This window comes from Felis catus, chromosome E2 (genome assembly GCF_018350175.1).
Source record: "Felis catus isolate Fca126 chromosome E2, F.catus_Fca126_mat1.0, whole genome shotgun sequence".
NCBI classification, from domain to species: Eukaryota; Metazoa; Chordata; class Mammalia; order Carnivora; family Felidae; genus Felis; species Felis catus.
The window spans coordinates 42,144,259-42,160,492 of NC_058382.1; the positions used below are offsets into that span (position 1 = coordinate 42,144,259).

Sequence of the window (16,234 nt, forward strand, 5' to 3'; positions counted from 1 at the left end):
TCCAGAGACAGCCCCCTCCCCCAAGTTCTGCAGGTAAGAAGACTTAAGGCAGAGGGTGGAGGCAAGAACAGGAAGGGGAAGCTCAGTAGGCTTCGACCACTGCGAGAGAGAAGTCAGGTCTTCTGTCTGTGACTGCCAGGCCAGTGAGCCATTTTCTAGCCTTAAGCCACTCTGTGAGGTGGAGGAGGACCAGCCTGGCTCCTCAGGAAAACTGGAGACATGGGAGTCTTCTCCATCTGCCTCCAGCTGGGCAGCGTGGCCCAGGATTCACCCGGGACCCAGGTTCCAAGAACAGATGCTTCACAACCTCTTCTTAGCCCCTGGCAGAGTCCTGTGGAGCTCCCTGTGACATGGGGGTGGCCTGCTTCCCACTGGCCTTGGGAGATAGATCTGGGGAAGGAGGGGCTTTGGGGACCCCAGAGAGACTGAGCCTGTACCAAAGCAGGAAGGAGGGGGTTAGGGTTGCATCCACTGATCCACGGAGAAGTCAGCTGGCACTTGTCTCTGCTAAGCTCTTGGGCTGCCGACAGGCTGGCAGGAACTGCAGTCTGGCAGAGCCTCTGGGTGGGTTTGGGTCTCTCACAGAATCAGTGTTACGTGGTAGACAGTGCTTGGGTTCGTGTACAACCTAGTGCTGACACTTACCAGCTATTACATCTGGAGAAAGCTATTTAACAACTACAAGTCCCAATTTGCTCCTCTATAACATGGAAATAGTTCTACCAGCCTTTTGGTTTGATGTTCAGATTTAACCTGCTCCACGAGGAGAATCTAGCTTGATGCCAGACACTGAGAAGATGCTCAAGAAGCTTGAAAGTCCTGTCCTTTTGACCACCTCCTCCCTACACAGCTTAGTGTTACCCATGCCTTTAGTGATAGAGCAGGGAAAACAGAGACACATGGGAATTTTGGAGGTAAATTTGGGATTCGGACCAGATACTACTATTTTCTGCTCTGCTCATTATAATAAGAGTTACCTCTGCAGAGACTTAGCTATCAATAGAAGGAAGGACTTGAGGACAAGAAACACAAATGACAGGACACGTTCACAATTTGCCACTACTGTTCCTAGAGCAGACACTGCCTATCAATTGCAGCACTCCTTCCTACTTGAGCCTGGATGCAACGTGAGACTCCCTTAAACACACACAAGCACCACGCAATGATCATTGGCCTGTGGGATGAAACCCCTATTCGTTCCTTGCTGTGGCCTGACTTTGGAGTGGGCAAGAGAATAGCAGAAGTGACTTCAGGTAGACATTTCTCTCTGAGTCTCAGTTTTTTCATCTGTAAGATGGAAGTTAATTAAAGGCTCCACCTCAGAGGGTTGCTGTAAGGATCAAATGAGATATTGTAGATAAAGGGCTCACAAGGCCTATGATCATTTCTTCACATGGCTTCCTTGAAGCAGTCCTGCAAGGGAAGGATGAGTGTGCTCATTCCACACATGAAAAAGCTGAGCCTCGAGGACAGGGGGGACTACGCTAGGTGACACAGCTAGAAAACCATGGGGCCAGGGATACAACCCAGGTGGGTCTTTCCAGGGCTCAATTGTAGCTAAACCACAGATGGACAAAAGGACAAGGGCGGAGTCCAGTCCAGTCCTTCATCCCCACCCCTTGGATGGAGAGTCTACTCTGCAGCAGGACCATGAATGCCCTGGCTACCTGTCCTCAGAGTTCTCTGGTCTGGCAGGGTCTGACTACAGCAAGTGCTCAGCCTCTGATAGCTAATCTTAATTTGAAATGCACATTTTATATTAGAATCCCTGGCAGGAAGGCATCAACTTCAGCTTGAACACCTAATGTGTTCTGTACTACAGGTATTCCCCAGTGTTTGAAAGTTTGAGTTATGCCACTTCACTTTTACAAAAGAGCCAAGTTAGTACCTGTTTTCACTAACCGAAAGAAATCGGAAGACAATTTCGCTTTTGTGAAAAAAGGCAAGAAGTGAAAACTGTTCAGCATTTCTTTCAAAAGCAAGCCATGATAGAAGCAGCGCACACCCCAAACAGCAAGAGTGGGCCCACCAAGCTCCTTCCCCAGAACCACACCCAGCATCTCCTCATCCAGCCGCCATAGCTTTGAACTCTGTCTGGGAGCACCTGTGCCCTATCTTGATTTTGTGCATCCGTTAGCAAGATGTGTCCTAAGTTATCAGAAAAGCCTAAAAGAGGTTATTTTGGGGGTCTGGGGACACTAAAACCTTTTTTTCCAAATAAATTAATGATAATTTCTTCTTCACTTTACGCCATTTTGGCTATGAAAGGTTTCATGGGAACCCTTTACTTTCAGAGAGCGGGGAAAACCTGTGATGACACAGTACCCCCAGCCTTTGCAGGGCACTCACAGCTGGCAACGTTCTTGCATTTCACTGTCCCCCACCCCCCTTGGCAGCGAGCTCCCTAGGTGATATCATCCAGCCTCATGGCATTGAGCAGCACCCATACACTGACAGCCCCCAAATTTACATCTCTGGCTCCAGACTCTCCCTGAGCTCTAGACTCCTATATCCGACGGTCTGGCCCACTCAGATGTATCTCCACTCAGATGTCTGTTCAGTGTCTCTCCAGAGCATCTCAGATGTAACATGTCAAAACCTTAAATCTTGACTCCCAGTCCCCCACCAAACCTGCCCGTCATCCTCCCCATCTCTGTAAATGGCAGCTCAGTCCTTTCTTGTGTTCAGGCTCCAAACTTGGTCAATTCTTAGTGCTCTCTTTCTCATCCACCACCACTCCGTTTAATCTGCAGATCCTAATGGTTTTACCTTCAAATCGGACTCCATCTTTCCTGAGCCCTAGGTTGGTGGAGGGAAAAATGGCTTCTGTATCTAGAAATCTTGTCAAGGGAAGCATGATCTTCAGAGTCGTCACCTGTGGCATCACAGGGCCAAGTGCACTGGGAGAGAGGAGATGGATTTTCCTGCAAATAGAAATGTGTAAGGACACTGCCATTTCTCTGCCAAGCGCTACCCTAGATTAGCTACCTGAAACTCAGCTCTGCCTGCACCTGGAACTGTGCCCAGGGTGACTGGGAAAAACTGGTTGTCCTCTGTGATGTCACTGCAGAAGCGTGCAGGCCCGCTTGCTTTCCAGAGAGAAGAAGGAGGCCCCAAGAGAGACAAGTCACATGCCCAGGGACCCGCCAGGGGAGAAGATAGGATTCAAAAGCAGGGCTTCTGGATCTAAGCCCAGGGCACTGGCCACACTGATCCCTCTGGGAGCTTAAGTACATTTCACCTCCCAGAGTCCTCTCTCTTCGCTTCTCTCTACATGTAAACACCACGTCCCCCATCAGCCCCCTGACGGTCGGCTTCTTGGGGCTGCTCCCTCTGCCCCTGTGCCACAACTGGACTCCATGTCTGTAGGTAATCTCTAGGCCTTGCCAGAGACAGTCATTCCAGAGCTATTCTCTGCCCATCCCCGGGCCCTTCATCCCCTGGATGATACTTGTCTCCCCTAGGAATGGGGGTAAATGTGAGGATTGGGGAAGGGGTGTTGCAAGAAAAACAGCGAGAATAAAATTTTATCAATGTAAAAGCCAAGGTGGGCCCCTTTTAAGATGGATGGCAGCCTTATTAAGAGTTTTTGTCTATTTTTGAAATTTCAGGTTTTTGATTCAATGAAATTTAAAGGATTGCTCATGAAATAGTTTAAATTTTTTCAAAAATCTCATTTCTTCGAGATGAAAAGCGACCTCCAACATTTTAAAGTATTGACAGTGATCCCAAGAGTTTAAGTACTGTCCTTACCATACATGTGGCTATTGTGCGTGCAGCGTGTCACTGACACTTCCTAAACAATGGGAGTCATGGCACCGTGGCACTCTCCTGTGTTCCCCTCACAATGGGGCAGGGTGATCAATTATACCTGCACGAAACCAGTGCACTGGCGTATCTACCAAGCGTAAAATCCAATTATCTAAAACAACATGACTCTCAAATTCTCAGACACTATGTAATTTATAACTGGATTTGTATATTCAGAAACCTGTGGAGTGTTCTTTGAATTCTTTTCAAATATAAATTATATTGAGTATTAACTAAAAACACTGAACTAAATAGCTTAACCACAAGAGGGGCTGAAGTTTGGCGTATGATTCAATGAATGTTTACCCATCATTTCAATCTCAATTTTGGCTCAGTCCTAGCACATCCACCCATTTCTCTCACAGTAGAATTTATTTTTAAGTGCACAAGAGTGAGAGGCCAGCTATACACCATTGTCTTGTTACGAGGGCCACAGGGACGGCCAGCTGACAAAAGGCGCGTGAGAGGGGAAAGGTGCACACGGTATTTTCCCCTTGTTCAGCAGCAGCTTTGACTTAGAACAGAACGCAAAAACATATTATAAAAACAGAACGAGGGTCTGTTTCTAGGTTTGATTGAGTCACCAAGGACTGCACTTCTGCTGCAGAAGCCATTGCAGGAGGGAGGTACCAAAGGGACGCTAATACTAAAACATAGGTGATCAGAGGCACCGAAGGCACTGGTTACGTGAGGCATCATCAAAAGACAGCCCTGGGTAAATATCGTGTGTTTCCGGTCAGCTGCTAAGACTGCATTTCTCCAACCGAAAAGCAATCCTGCAGGACTTTTTACTTATCACTTGTTTGGAGAAAGGCTGTCTTAGGTCCCTTCATTGAACATGAAGCCTAGATTCCCAAGTTAGTTTTCCTGTATCACCACAAGACGTACTACACTCTGTTAACACTGTTTGACACTGACCTGTTGTAATTGACGGTGTCGCTATTCTCTTGGGTATCCCGCAAAGAACAAACCCATTAGAGGGAAACAGCTCATTGTGAAACAGTGGATTGTTCCACAAAGATGTGAAGAAGGCTCTTGCATCTTGGCATCTATTAACCACTTCCAGGCATCCATACAGACAGGAACCTCCATGGGAAGCATTCTCCAGTGTCCTGCGCAGGTTGCAAATGATGAATGTATTTAGAAAGTCTTTCACAACTTTCTTCCTGCTCCAGCCATGGCCTTGATCCTGTTCCCATCTCAGTCCTGGGCAGCTCCTTGGCCCCCTGCCCACCTCCCATGAAGCTCAAACTCCTACCAAAGATCTTTAATATAGCCCAACTTATCCATTTTTTTTTATGGTTAGTACCTGTGTATCTATTTAAGAAACCCAAGGTCATGAAGATATACTGCAGTGTTTTCCTCTTGAAGCTTTACTGTTTTGCCTTTCATATTTAGATCTATGTCTAGGGGATATTCTTAAGATTTTAAGGTTTAAAATCTTGAGTCTTGAAGTAATAGAGGTTCCAAGGGGTGAACTGCTCAGAGGGTACTGCCTGCAGAAGCAGGGCCAGGATTTGAACCCAGGACTATGTGTCTTACTTAGCTAGAGCCTAGGACAAGATGCGCTGGCAGGGGAGCTCTAGGCTTCCCCCCAAGGAAGGTGGCTGAGGAGTCATCCCTTCTCCCAAAGGACCATAGGCCACTCACATCAGGATACAGAATACTGGTGAATAAAGGGCCTGATACTGGGGCTGGTTTGGCTCCTAAGACGGCTCAGGGCTACAAAGCAATCTTGGGGGGCAAACATCCCATAATGTTCTTAGGAGTTCATGTTCCATGAACCACCTGCTGAGAAACTCTTCCAAAGCTCTGTGGTTCAATGTGATGTTGACATGCAATTAAGATCACTGGATTTATCATGGCCAAGAGGTCTCTGGCTTTGCCTAGTCTATTAGTTTTTCTCATCCTACTTACTGAAGTGACATATTAATAGATTTCCTGGTCTTAAACCATTCTTGCATTCCTAGAATAAGCCCTCTCTACATATGGGATACTATTTGTTTTTTTCATTTAAAGGTGTTTTTTTTTTTTTTTTTTTGAGAGAGAGAGAGAGAGAGAGAGAGAGAGAGAGACAGAGAGAATCCCAAGCAGGCTCAGCACTGTGAGTGCAGAGCCTGACGTGGGGCTCGATCTCACAAACCACGAGATTATGACCTGAGCCAAAATCAAGAGTCAGATGCTTAACTGATTCAGCCACCCAGGCGCCCCTGGGATATTATTTTCCACATGCTGCTGCCCTCGTGCTGGTTTCCCAGGTGCCCTTGTAAATTCTGGGAGGTGAGGGAACCTCTGTGGAGCAGGGGACAAAGTCCCATCACCTGTAACGTTTTCCAGGATCAGAACCCACAAAAGCAAAAGGCCAAAGCAAAACTTGAGGAAGATGATACTGTGGCCCAAGTACACAGCCCTAGCCTGGCCCAGCTATGGTGGGAAAGCCGAGGATAATTTGCAGCATTCATAAATTTAACATTTTATCTATCAATTATTCATTGAACTTCCTGGAAAGTCCATGTTGTAGTAAATGGTCGTTTTTCCAAGCTATGATTTTGAGTCTTGTAATGCAAGCTGATGAGTGGGCCAAGCCAGCCCCCCAGCATCTGCTTCTCAACACAGTTCCACGATTTCCTACTCATCGAGCATGACAGTGACTCACCTGGTGTTACATAACCCTGTGTTCTTTGTGGAAAATAGCCTAAGAGCCAACTCTAGGTGTGGACAAAAGAGGAAGGAAAATGAGGAGATCAGGGCCAGTGATGATTCTAGCAAGAAAATGAGAGTTTGGTGTGGGTTCAAGTGGAAAGCCTAATTCTGTCATGGCTTTGGTTCTGTAACATAGGCCAGTTCACCATTTCCTCTGCAGAAACAGGGAAAAGTGGTTTGTGATGCTGTTACAGTGAGTTTGCCAGCCATTAAATAATCCATCAAACCAGAGATAAAACCTTAGTGAATGATGACAAGACAGTAAACTTGCAGAATTTAGATATGTAGAAGTACATGTGAGTTAATTTTGGTGAGTTTATTTAAGTGGCATCTTAATAATATCTTACATGGTCTCTTAATAGTGGAATAAATCACTTTCATCTTATATTTATGGAACCATGAAAGGCCTGTGGGTAGTCACTTATATTTTCCAGTTATTTTTTAATGCAGTGGTTGAAAATCTTCTAGGCAGTGGAGCACTCTCCTATTACCCCTGATATGGAAATCAGATGGAAGCAGGGCTCTTCCGTGTGGAGGGAGAGCAGTGAGCTCCATCCTGTACCAGCCTTTCCCCCTCAGCACTTGGGCACCTGTGTGGGACCTCTTGCCTTCCACAGTTTGAGAGGTTCATTTTCATCTGACTCATATCATGTCTCCACTGTCTAGAACATGTCCAGGCATGGACTATGCACTTAGTATTGGTGAGTGGATGGATGGATGGATGGATGGATGGATGGATGGATGGATGGATGGATATATGGATGGATATATGGATGGATGAATGATCAAGTGGATGGTGAGTGGATGCCTAGGTAGGTAAATACATAGGAGGATGGATGATTGGTTGGCTGAGTGAATTTATAGAGGATTGATGGTAGATGACTTTATATTCCAATCTTTCTATCTACTATAATCTGCCCCACTTGTAATGCCACAAATGGCCAAATAAAAGGTTTCAGGATCCTGACATGACATTAGCTGACTTCTTATAGAGATGTATCCTCATTATAAGAAGAATCCTGTACACCAAGTAGCCTTTTCCTCACCCCCATAATCCCAACATTCAGCTGCCATCAAGATGACATCCTACAGCCTTGCCCCAGGAGCACCTCCTCCTTTCCTGAGCTCTGTTGGCACCTCACCCCTCTGTGCACCTTCCTCCCTCCTCTGATGTTGTCCTGCTGGTTTGTCCCCCAAGACCCAGCACCCCTGCATGGATGTCCCTGACCGGCCCCCGGCACTCTGACATCTCTCCATCACAGTTGCCTGGCAACCAGAGGATAGGGATCAGGAAGTGGGCTGAGAGGCCACCCTAAAAAGCAGAGAAGGAGACCCAGAAATGCCTAAGCAAGTGGGCCTCCCTTGCCGTGTCTCCTGCCCCAGCCCCTCTCCACATCCCTGCTGGGAGGCTGGGACCAGCCAAAGGCGAGCAGAGAGAAGACAGTGCCTGAATCCTCTTCTCCATATTCTGTGCAGTGACCGCACGGCCTCACCCTGGTGGTGTTAGCAGTATAGGAAGAAGTACACTGCCAAGGCCAGACTTGCCAGGGAAGTGGACCTGTGACAAATGTCTTCAGACTTTTCTGTGACAGGAGTCATCAGTCAGACTTGAGTCTGTGGCCCCCCTTTCTCTTCTAGCCAGCCTCTCAGAGGGGGCGGGCAGGACTCTAGGTCCAAAGATGTTAGCTTAGCACCTCCGGTGTCTCAGTGCCCTTTCTTTGTCACTGCTCCTTAGGTAGCTTCAGTCTGCAAAGACCGCCTCCCTGTACAGTCCCCAGACAGAGGGACTGTAGAGCTGCCTGTACACTACACTCAGCAAGGACTTGATAATGATCATCAGCCTCATTTCGCCTACCCTGCATGTTCCCCAGACTGAAGCCAGCCCTGACCCCATTCCCCTGACACAGGACTGGATCTTCCTGCCCCTCCTCATACCCTCTGTGCTCACCTGGCTGCCACCACCCTCCCCACCCCTCTCAGACCCATTCACCCGCCCTGGAGGGAGGACCGTTTGAGAATAAGTGTCTCTTTGGACAGCTGGCAAGCAAGTCCAGAGAGGGCAGAGGCATGCCAAAGGTCACACAGCAAGCGAGTGATAGAACCAGGAACAGAATCCAGTTCTTCCACCTCTACCCCTACCACGTCCTGCTCTCTTCCCCTGCTCTGTGCCACTGTTTGATGAATTATTAGACACGCCTGGGTTCAAATCCCAGATCTTCCATAAAACTAGGGCAAACCTTCAGCTCACCAAGACCCAGTGTCCTCCTCTATAAATGAGGGGAACAAAGGCAACTGCACAGAGGAGAAGCAAGCCCTAGACTCAGCTCCACATCCAGGCCTGGGTCATGTAGAACCTTCTGACTCAGTTGTGGTTCCCAGTCCCAGCCCTGGACCAGAAGTCTGGAGGCAGAGGCTTCTGCCTGGCACAGCAGTGGCCATTGGACCCAGGCACCACCCCAGCCCCAGAGAGGGCTTTGGGACCCCATCTGCAGAGAGGGGGAAGCATCAGGCCTGTCTCTGAGGCCTGCTCTGGGCACATCAACTCGGAGAGGCAAAGGAACTCTCTGCAGTGGCCTTATGCCCATCAAGTGAGATCAACTGAGCCCTGCTCCATGCTCAGCTCTGCACAGTATGGGGCCGCGGGCCTCAGCCTCCTCCACCCCAGCTCTGTGCTCACGTGGACCCTGACTGCAGCCTCCTCACTGGTCTCCCACTTCCCACCCTGCCCCCCTTCTGCAGCCAGAGGGCTCTCCTAAAACACTCTGAACACGCTCCTTCATCCATGTCTCTTCTTTGCCCTTGGGATAAAGGATAACTCTTGATTCGACATTCAAGATCCCTCATGGTCTGGCCAATGTCAGCCCCTCTAACCTCAGCCTCTACCTCTCTCATGATTCCTCAAATGCACTGAGCCCTCCTTGGGGGCCCCATAGTTCTTCTATGGTGGAATTTGCCAGACTGACTTACCATTGATCTGGAGCCCACCCCAGACCCAGACTCCTCAGTTAAGCCCTGATTTACTCCCCTATGTGATAGCACCTCCTCCATTCCAACAATCTTCCAGTGCTTGTAAACAGCTGTAGATCCCATGTCTGGGCTGGACAATTGGGTGAGCGATGGGAAGAAGGAAGGGCCAGTGGGTGAGTGAGAATGACTGAGAGCAGCTCACGTGGTCCACCCCCACACACTCAAGCACACAGAGCAAGCCAACTCTGACTTCCCTCCATGCCATTCAAATGACTCCTGGGCTCCCTTTCTGTGCTGGCCTTGCCCAAAGCACTGGAGAAACCTGGTGACAAGACAGATAGGACTCACGTCCTGCCCTCCAGGGGCCCTCAGCCTACCAGGAACCAGAGCGAGTATGAGTGGAGGCTTGGGAATTGCATAGAACAGGCTGGATCTAAGTTCTGGCTCCACTTTGACTAGATCTGTGCCTCAGCTTCCCCATCTATAAACTGGGGGGAAAGACAACACCTACCTCTTAGGTTGCTGTGATGGTAAATGAGATAATGGTGCTTATAAAGGGTGTAGAGCCTGACCAGTCCTGATAGATCCTCAGTGAGAGCTACCATATCACTCACATTGTTCCTTGGTGGGGAAATTGCCCCAGGGCCCCTCATCACAGTCCCAAGCACACCTCTGGAACAGATGCAGGGATAGAAGATATACAGAATAGGGGGCCCCTCCCCCAGCCCTCGATTGTTTGCTCCTCTTCCTGAATACCTGCTTGCTGTGATCTGTCTCTTCCCAACACGCACTGGCTCCCTTCTCTGGAATCCCGGTGTCTTATCAGCAATGTTCAGCTGTTGATATGCCTTCACGCTGGATAAGCCATAGGTCATAGCCTGCTTTGACTATAATAAAGTGATCCAGAAGCAGCAAAGCATCATTTTAGGGATAGGAACATTTTCATTTATCAAGATCAAAAAAAAAAAAAAAAAAGAAGAAGAAGAAGAAGAAGAAAAGAAAAGAAACGAGCTCTCACAGAATAGCACCTTGGCTAAGAGCATGGGGCTTAGGCTGCCCACTGCCCCAGGTCCCTCTGTGGGCTATGTGACTTTGGGCAAGTTACTTAACTTGCCTGGGGCTCAGTTTCCGCACCTATTAAATTGGGGATCCCATCACAGTCCATCATGAGAATTGAGGTAATCTAGTGTGTGAGACCTACCGAGCATGGTGGGGGACACACAGTAAATGTTCCAGAGACAGTACCTACTCCTGCTAGTATGTCGAGCGGGGTGGGGGGAGGCAGCCTTTCAGGGAAGAGATGGTATTTTGAGGTACAATTTCCTTTTGATCATGGGCACCTGTGGAAGGAGCTTGGGAAGAAAGTTCAAGATAGAGGCAAAGCTTGCTTTATCCTCTGTCCTTGTGCAGCTGGTGTGCGGCGAGCAGAGAGGCAGAGGGGTGGGGCACAGGGGCTGTCAGAGAGGTCATATATATCTTGTTGATAAAATGGACCCTGTGTTTAGAAATTGGGAGACTTTCCCTCATAATTTAAAGCAGCACCTACCTCTGCTGGTCGCGGTGACTGGAAGATTAATTTCTCAACTGGCCATGCAGGCAGGCACCTGTGCCAACTGGCTCCATCTGCAGGCACGGGTGATGCCATCTCTGTGCCCAACTGGTAATGAGACAGGCACTGCCGGGGGGGGGGGGGGGGGTTGAGGCTCTCATCTGATGCCAAGGCCGTGGAGGGAGGAGCATCCTCAAGGTGACCCTGAGGGGCCAGCACCTTGCTGCATGCTGAGGAGGACAGGCACGTGTGCACACATCCAACACTAGGGGTTCACGCTGGGCACCTGCAGCCTTGATGGGCCAGCTCTCTGGTGCCATGTCTGCCTTGAGTCATGGGTGACCAGTGTGTCCCAAGTCATGCACACACTGACCAGGACACACTGAACAGGACAGTGTGTGGACCCCATACACTTCTACCTTCTTCAAGGAGAGCTGATACTGTGGACACTCCTAAGTCCTGCTCTTGGCTTCGGATGTGAGAGGCCACATGGTGAGGAGGAAGAGGGTGACATTGGTTGGACAGCTGGCTGGCCTGTACTTTAATGGAGAGAATATGGTAGCAGGTGGCCACTGGCTTAGCTCTAGTCCAAGCCAAAGCCCTAGCCCCCAGCTCAGGAGTGGTAGCATGGGGCACTGAGGTCACACTAGATGAGTGGGGCCAAAAGCTCCATTTCATGCCCAGGTATAATCACTGTGTGGAGTGCTGTGTTGAAAAAGATGCTGAGGCTGCCTCCTGGACCAAACAGGAAACAGAACCACTGTCAGTAGCTTCTGCCACTGGCCCAGCTTGAGGGAAGAGTGGTGGGCTTGTTCCATGTCCACAGCCAAAGACTGATTCCTCCTAAACTGAGGTCACACTGGACGACTGAAGCAGATCTCTTTTGCCTGAGACACGGACAAGGCGGGGAGCCTCATTTTGCCACCTTTCATCTCTGGGTCTTGAAGAAAAATGGAAAACTTTAGCTTAAGGTAGCTAGCTGACAGCCAAGGGAATAAAAATAAGAAGTTGGAACTTCATCAAAACCTTAAGCCATCACAACCAGTCAAGAGCAGACACAAAACCAAATTCTGTACCTTGTTGAAAGTGGGGTACTGAAGTCTCCAACTGTTACTGTTGCATCGTGGGTTTCTCCCTTCAGCCTTTGTTCCATGTATCTTAGGACTGTGTTCTTAGGTGCATATATGTTTATAATTGCTATAGCTTTCTGATGGGTTGACCCTTTGTCATAAAATGTCCCTCTCATCTCTAATGGCATTTTTTGTTTTAAAGTCTATTTTTTTCTAATATTAGTATAGCCACTCTGGGAGGCCTCCTCTGATCTGATCTGATCTGACCCCCTGACACATCTGGGTCAGTTACCACTTGATCTCCCTAGAGTGCCCCGGGTAAGGTTTCACCCCGGAGCAGGAGGCCAGCGTTAGAGGCCAACAGAGTTGGTCCTCATACTTTGACCTTCTGTGCATTCCCCACCCCTTGCCAAGACCTTGGTAAGGTTATGCTGACCTTCCAACCTCATGTCTTGGTGGAATGGAGTCCCTGTCTAGTACTGAGTCTTGGGTTCCAGCCTCAGCTCTGCCACTCATTTGCTGTGTGGCTTGGGCAAGTTCATTGCCCTTTCTGAGCTTCTCTTTTGCTATCTGTGAGTTAGCTGCGCTGTCAGGACAGAGGCTGGAGAGGAGAGGAGAGGAGGTCAGCCGCCATTGGCAGAAGCTCCCGCAGGCCGCAGGACACAGCGCTGCTCCCTTCCTCCCTGGCACTAGAACAGCTAGGACACAGTCCATGGGGCAGACCCCAAACGGTCCTCCATTTATTTAGGGACAAATAACTCACAGGGCAGCATGTATGGAGGAGAAATTGTGGCAGGTTCTGTGCCTTAGTCCAGTGTCCTCTCTCTTTGTTCCCAGTAGCTCGCTACAACCGTACCAGCTATTTCTACCCCACGTTCTCAGAAAGTTCGGAGCACAGCCACCTGCTCGTGTCTCCTGTGCTGGTGGCAAGTGCAGTCATAGGTGTGGTCATCATCCTCTCCTGCATTACCATCATCGTTGGCAGCATCCGCAGGGACCGGCAGGCCCGGCTCCAGCGTCACCGCCACCGCCACCGCCGCCACCATCACCACCACCATCACCACCGCCGCCGCCGCCATCGAGAGTATGAGCAAGGCTACGGTGAGCTGCCGTCCACTCCGGGCCCAGCCTCACATCCAGCTGTGACAACCCGTGGGGGAGGGGACAGCCCTGTCATGGTGGGGCGGGCAGGGTGGTTGGCAGGGCATCCAGGAGGTGGTCAGGAAGAGACCAGAGGCACTCACCAGAATGTTCTTGGGGGCCTGAGAAGTCCAGTAGTCTGCCAAGGGTGACGCTGAAGGTCAAAGAGAGGATGTGGTGCTACTCCCCAGCCTTGGCCACTGTTGGTCCAGGCTTTACTGACAGCTGGTCCAGCTGGTGCCTGGATGGAGAGACAGATGGAGAGAAGGATGGGGGAGCAGGATGACAGGAAAGATCAGTAGGGGGTAAGGACATGGATAGGTGGGGGCACTGGGTGGGATGAGTGAGTGGATGGACCAGAAGCTGGATGGAAAGACGGATGCGTGGGTGGGAAGGGGGATGGATGGCTAAATGGGAGGGTGAAAGGTGGATGAATGAAGAGATGGATGGATGGTCGGATGGGGGGTGGACAGAGGTGTGGACTGGGTGGGATGTGCGAGTGCATGGATAGAGGCGATAGGTGTGGATGGACGGAAGATGGGTAGATAGGAATGTAGAGGGATGGGTAGTGGGGGGGTTGGATGGGTACATGAATAAGTGGATGGATGAATGATGGCATGAATTACGAGTGAATGAATCTATCCCCAGAGAACTGGCAAAATGCAAACAGAACTGGTCTGAGAGTTTCTCCATTAGGGGAATTACCCTTACACAGATTTTGGTTGCGATTCTTTGGCTGACCCGTTCCAGAAGTGTCCATCTGGCCAGAAGGCCTGAACTTTTTACAGATTACAGCCACCTGACTCCGCCCTACACTTGGAAGGGGCCAGTTATCTAAAAGCCACAGGAAGGAACTCAATCCATTCAATTCTCAGACCATTGTCAATGGCAGGAAAAAGCCTGCCCTGAGGCCTGATGGGACCTCTGCCGGACTTTGGGGGTGGTATATCCCCAGAGGCCACTGTCACACTATACAGTAGGCAGTCTGGAGGCTCCAGAGCCGTAGCAGGGCCCAAGAGCCTTCCCTCCTACAGGGCAGACAGAGCTTGAGAGAAAGAAAGAAAGGAAAAATTTAAAAACAGGTTAGATGGGATCTCATCAGCCTGGACCTTGGGAGGCCTGAAATCCACAGCCCCCTCCCAACACGCCCTGATTAGCCGGAAGCTTTGGGCCACTTCCTGTCCCTTTCCACACAGTTAACTGAGGAAGGTGACACATTTTAGGGATTAAGGATACCCACAGTTGGTGTGCTAAAGCAGGTAGGAACAGGGAGGTGGGCGCTCACTGCAGGTCTGGCCCTTCTCACGCAGAATCTCATTTAATCCTCACAGCAGTCCTGGAGGCAGCTGCTGTTTATTGCCTTCCCAACTCACAGATAAGGAAGTTGAGGTTGGGGTATTCAGGCTATTGTAAGAAAAATACCATAAACTGGAAGGCTTGTAAACAAGAGAAATTTATTCCTCAGCTCTGGAGGCTGGGGACTCCCAAGATCAAAGCACCTGCAGATTTGGTATCTTGTGAGAGTCTGCCTCTGACTCATAGGGGAGCCTTCTCCCTGTGTCCTCACATGGTAGAAGGGACAAGCTAGCTCTCTGTGGTCTCAGGACACTGATCCCAACTATAAGGGGTCCACCCTCATGATGTAATCACCTCCCAAAGGCCCCACCCCCAATTAGTAGCACCTTGGAGGTTCAGATTTCAATATACAAATGGGTGAGGGGGTGGAAAGAAACATTCAGACCAAAGCAGGGTGGCTAAATAACCTACCTAGGGTCACACAGCCAGGTGGACCCCAGATTTGAGCCCAGGTGGCCTGATCTGGATTCCTGCAGGATAATCACTGCACAGCACTGCCTTGGAGGGGCCGGTGCTCACGCCCCTGAGGGAGGTTGCTGGTGTGGGGGCAATGCCAGCAGGGGCCCTGCATGAGCTCAGGTCACTGTCTGGCAGACACACTCAAGACCTAGGGGCCCTTCAGACCTAGATGTTGCTCCTGCGGCAATGCCGTCAGGAGAAGTCAAAGAGCAGGAAGCTGGGCCTCTGGACAAGACACGGAGAGACATCACCGTGGCAGGGATGGCGCAATGGAAGAAAGATGCGGCAGGTCAATGGTTCACCCTCACTGCCCAACAATGGAGACTAAACAGAAAAGTCAGCATTACTAAAGCAGATGTCGAAAGCTCAGCCAGCCCAGTGTCCTCTAGAGTCCCCAGAAGCCAAGGATTCCCCAAGAAGCCAAGCCAGGAGCATTGCCCAGACCAGCCTGACCCTCAGGGAGGGCAGGACTCCTGCCCAGAGAATGCCCACCCCTGGCAAGGAGCCCAGGTCCCACTCTCAGCCTCCCACTATGTTGCTGGTCAGGCCCAGGATGGCCACCCTGCCAGCCTCCCATGGCCCCACTCTTGCCATCCCTTCCTCCAGCTTGTCCCCAAGCACTTCCCAACTCCACTCCTTTGCACATGCCCTTCCTAGGCCAAGAATGCCATTCCCTGTACTTCCCCCACTGACAAAAGCCTGCTTGTCCTTCCAGACACAATTCAAATGTCATTTCCTTTTGGGAGCTGCTCTGGCCCCCTCATCCCTTCCAGGCAGGGTTGAATCACCCTTCCCTGCACTTCCTTGACTTACCCACACTTCTCCCAATGCTCCTGTCATGGGATGACAGGGAAAGCAGGGCTGTGTTACATCAGGGAGAGCAGGGCCTGTGAGTAGCTCTCACCCAGCTGGGCCCATAGCCCCACACAGGATCTGGCCCAGAGAACATGCTCCACAGGCAAGGGTAAGAACGACCTCATTTCCTCCTCACAGCAAGAGCTGTGTTAGCCCATTTTAAAGACTGGGCAACCAAAGCAGCTTGTTGAACAGCCTGAAAGCACCAGGCCTGGGCCTGGTACTTAGAGCATAGGAGAGGGGCCCACGGTAGATCCCAAGCTGAAGTTTGAGAGGTCAACCTTGGCCTCGAGGAGGCAAATGGCCCTGGGGGTCACAGGGCCAG

The 16,234-nt window shown here is 50.2% G+C and overlaps 1 protein-coding gene and 1 long non-coding RNA gene across 3 annotated transcripts in view; one reads left to right on the forward strand and one right to left on the reverse strand.

The window, feature by feature from the left end:
• The window catches only part of LOC109494907, an 801,993-nt gene that overhangs the window by 773,435 nt on the left and 12,324 nt on the right, over positions 1-16,234 (reverse strand). The window contains exons 3-5 of the long non-coding RNA XR_006590427.1: positions 10,237-13,480; positions 4,729-4,922; positions 2,770-2,924 (exon numbers count right to left, since the gene is read on the reverse strand). This is a non-coding gene — a long non-coding RNA (uncharacterized LOC109494907). The remainder of the gene's footprint in view (positions 1-2,769; positions 2,925-4,728; positions 4,923-10,236; positions 13,481-16,234) is intronic.
• BEAN1 (brain expressed associated with NEDD4 1) overlaps positions 1-16,234 on the forward strand; it is a 36,731-nt gene that overhangs the window by 13,873 nt on the left and 6,624 nt on the right. The window contains exon 3 of one of the 2 annotated variants that reach the window (XM_023245290.2): positions 12,937-13,200. In XM_023245290.2, the coding sequence (XP_023101058.1) occupies positions 12,937-13,200 (264 nt within the window). The remainder of the gene's footprint in view (positions 1-12,936; positions 13,201-16,234) is intronic. The other variant, XM_023245291.2, reaches the window with a different exon arrangement.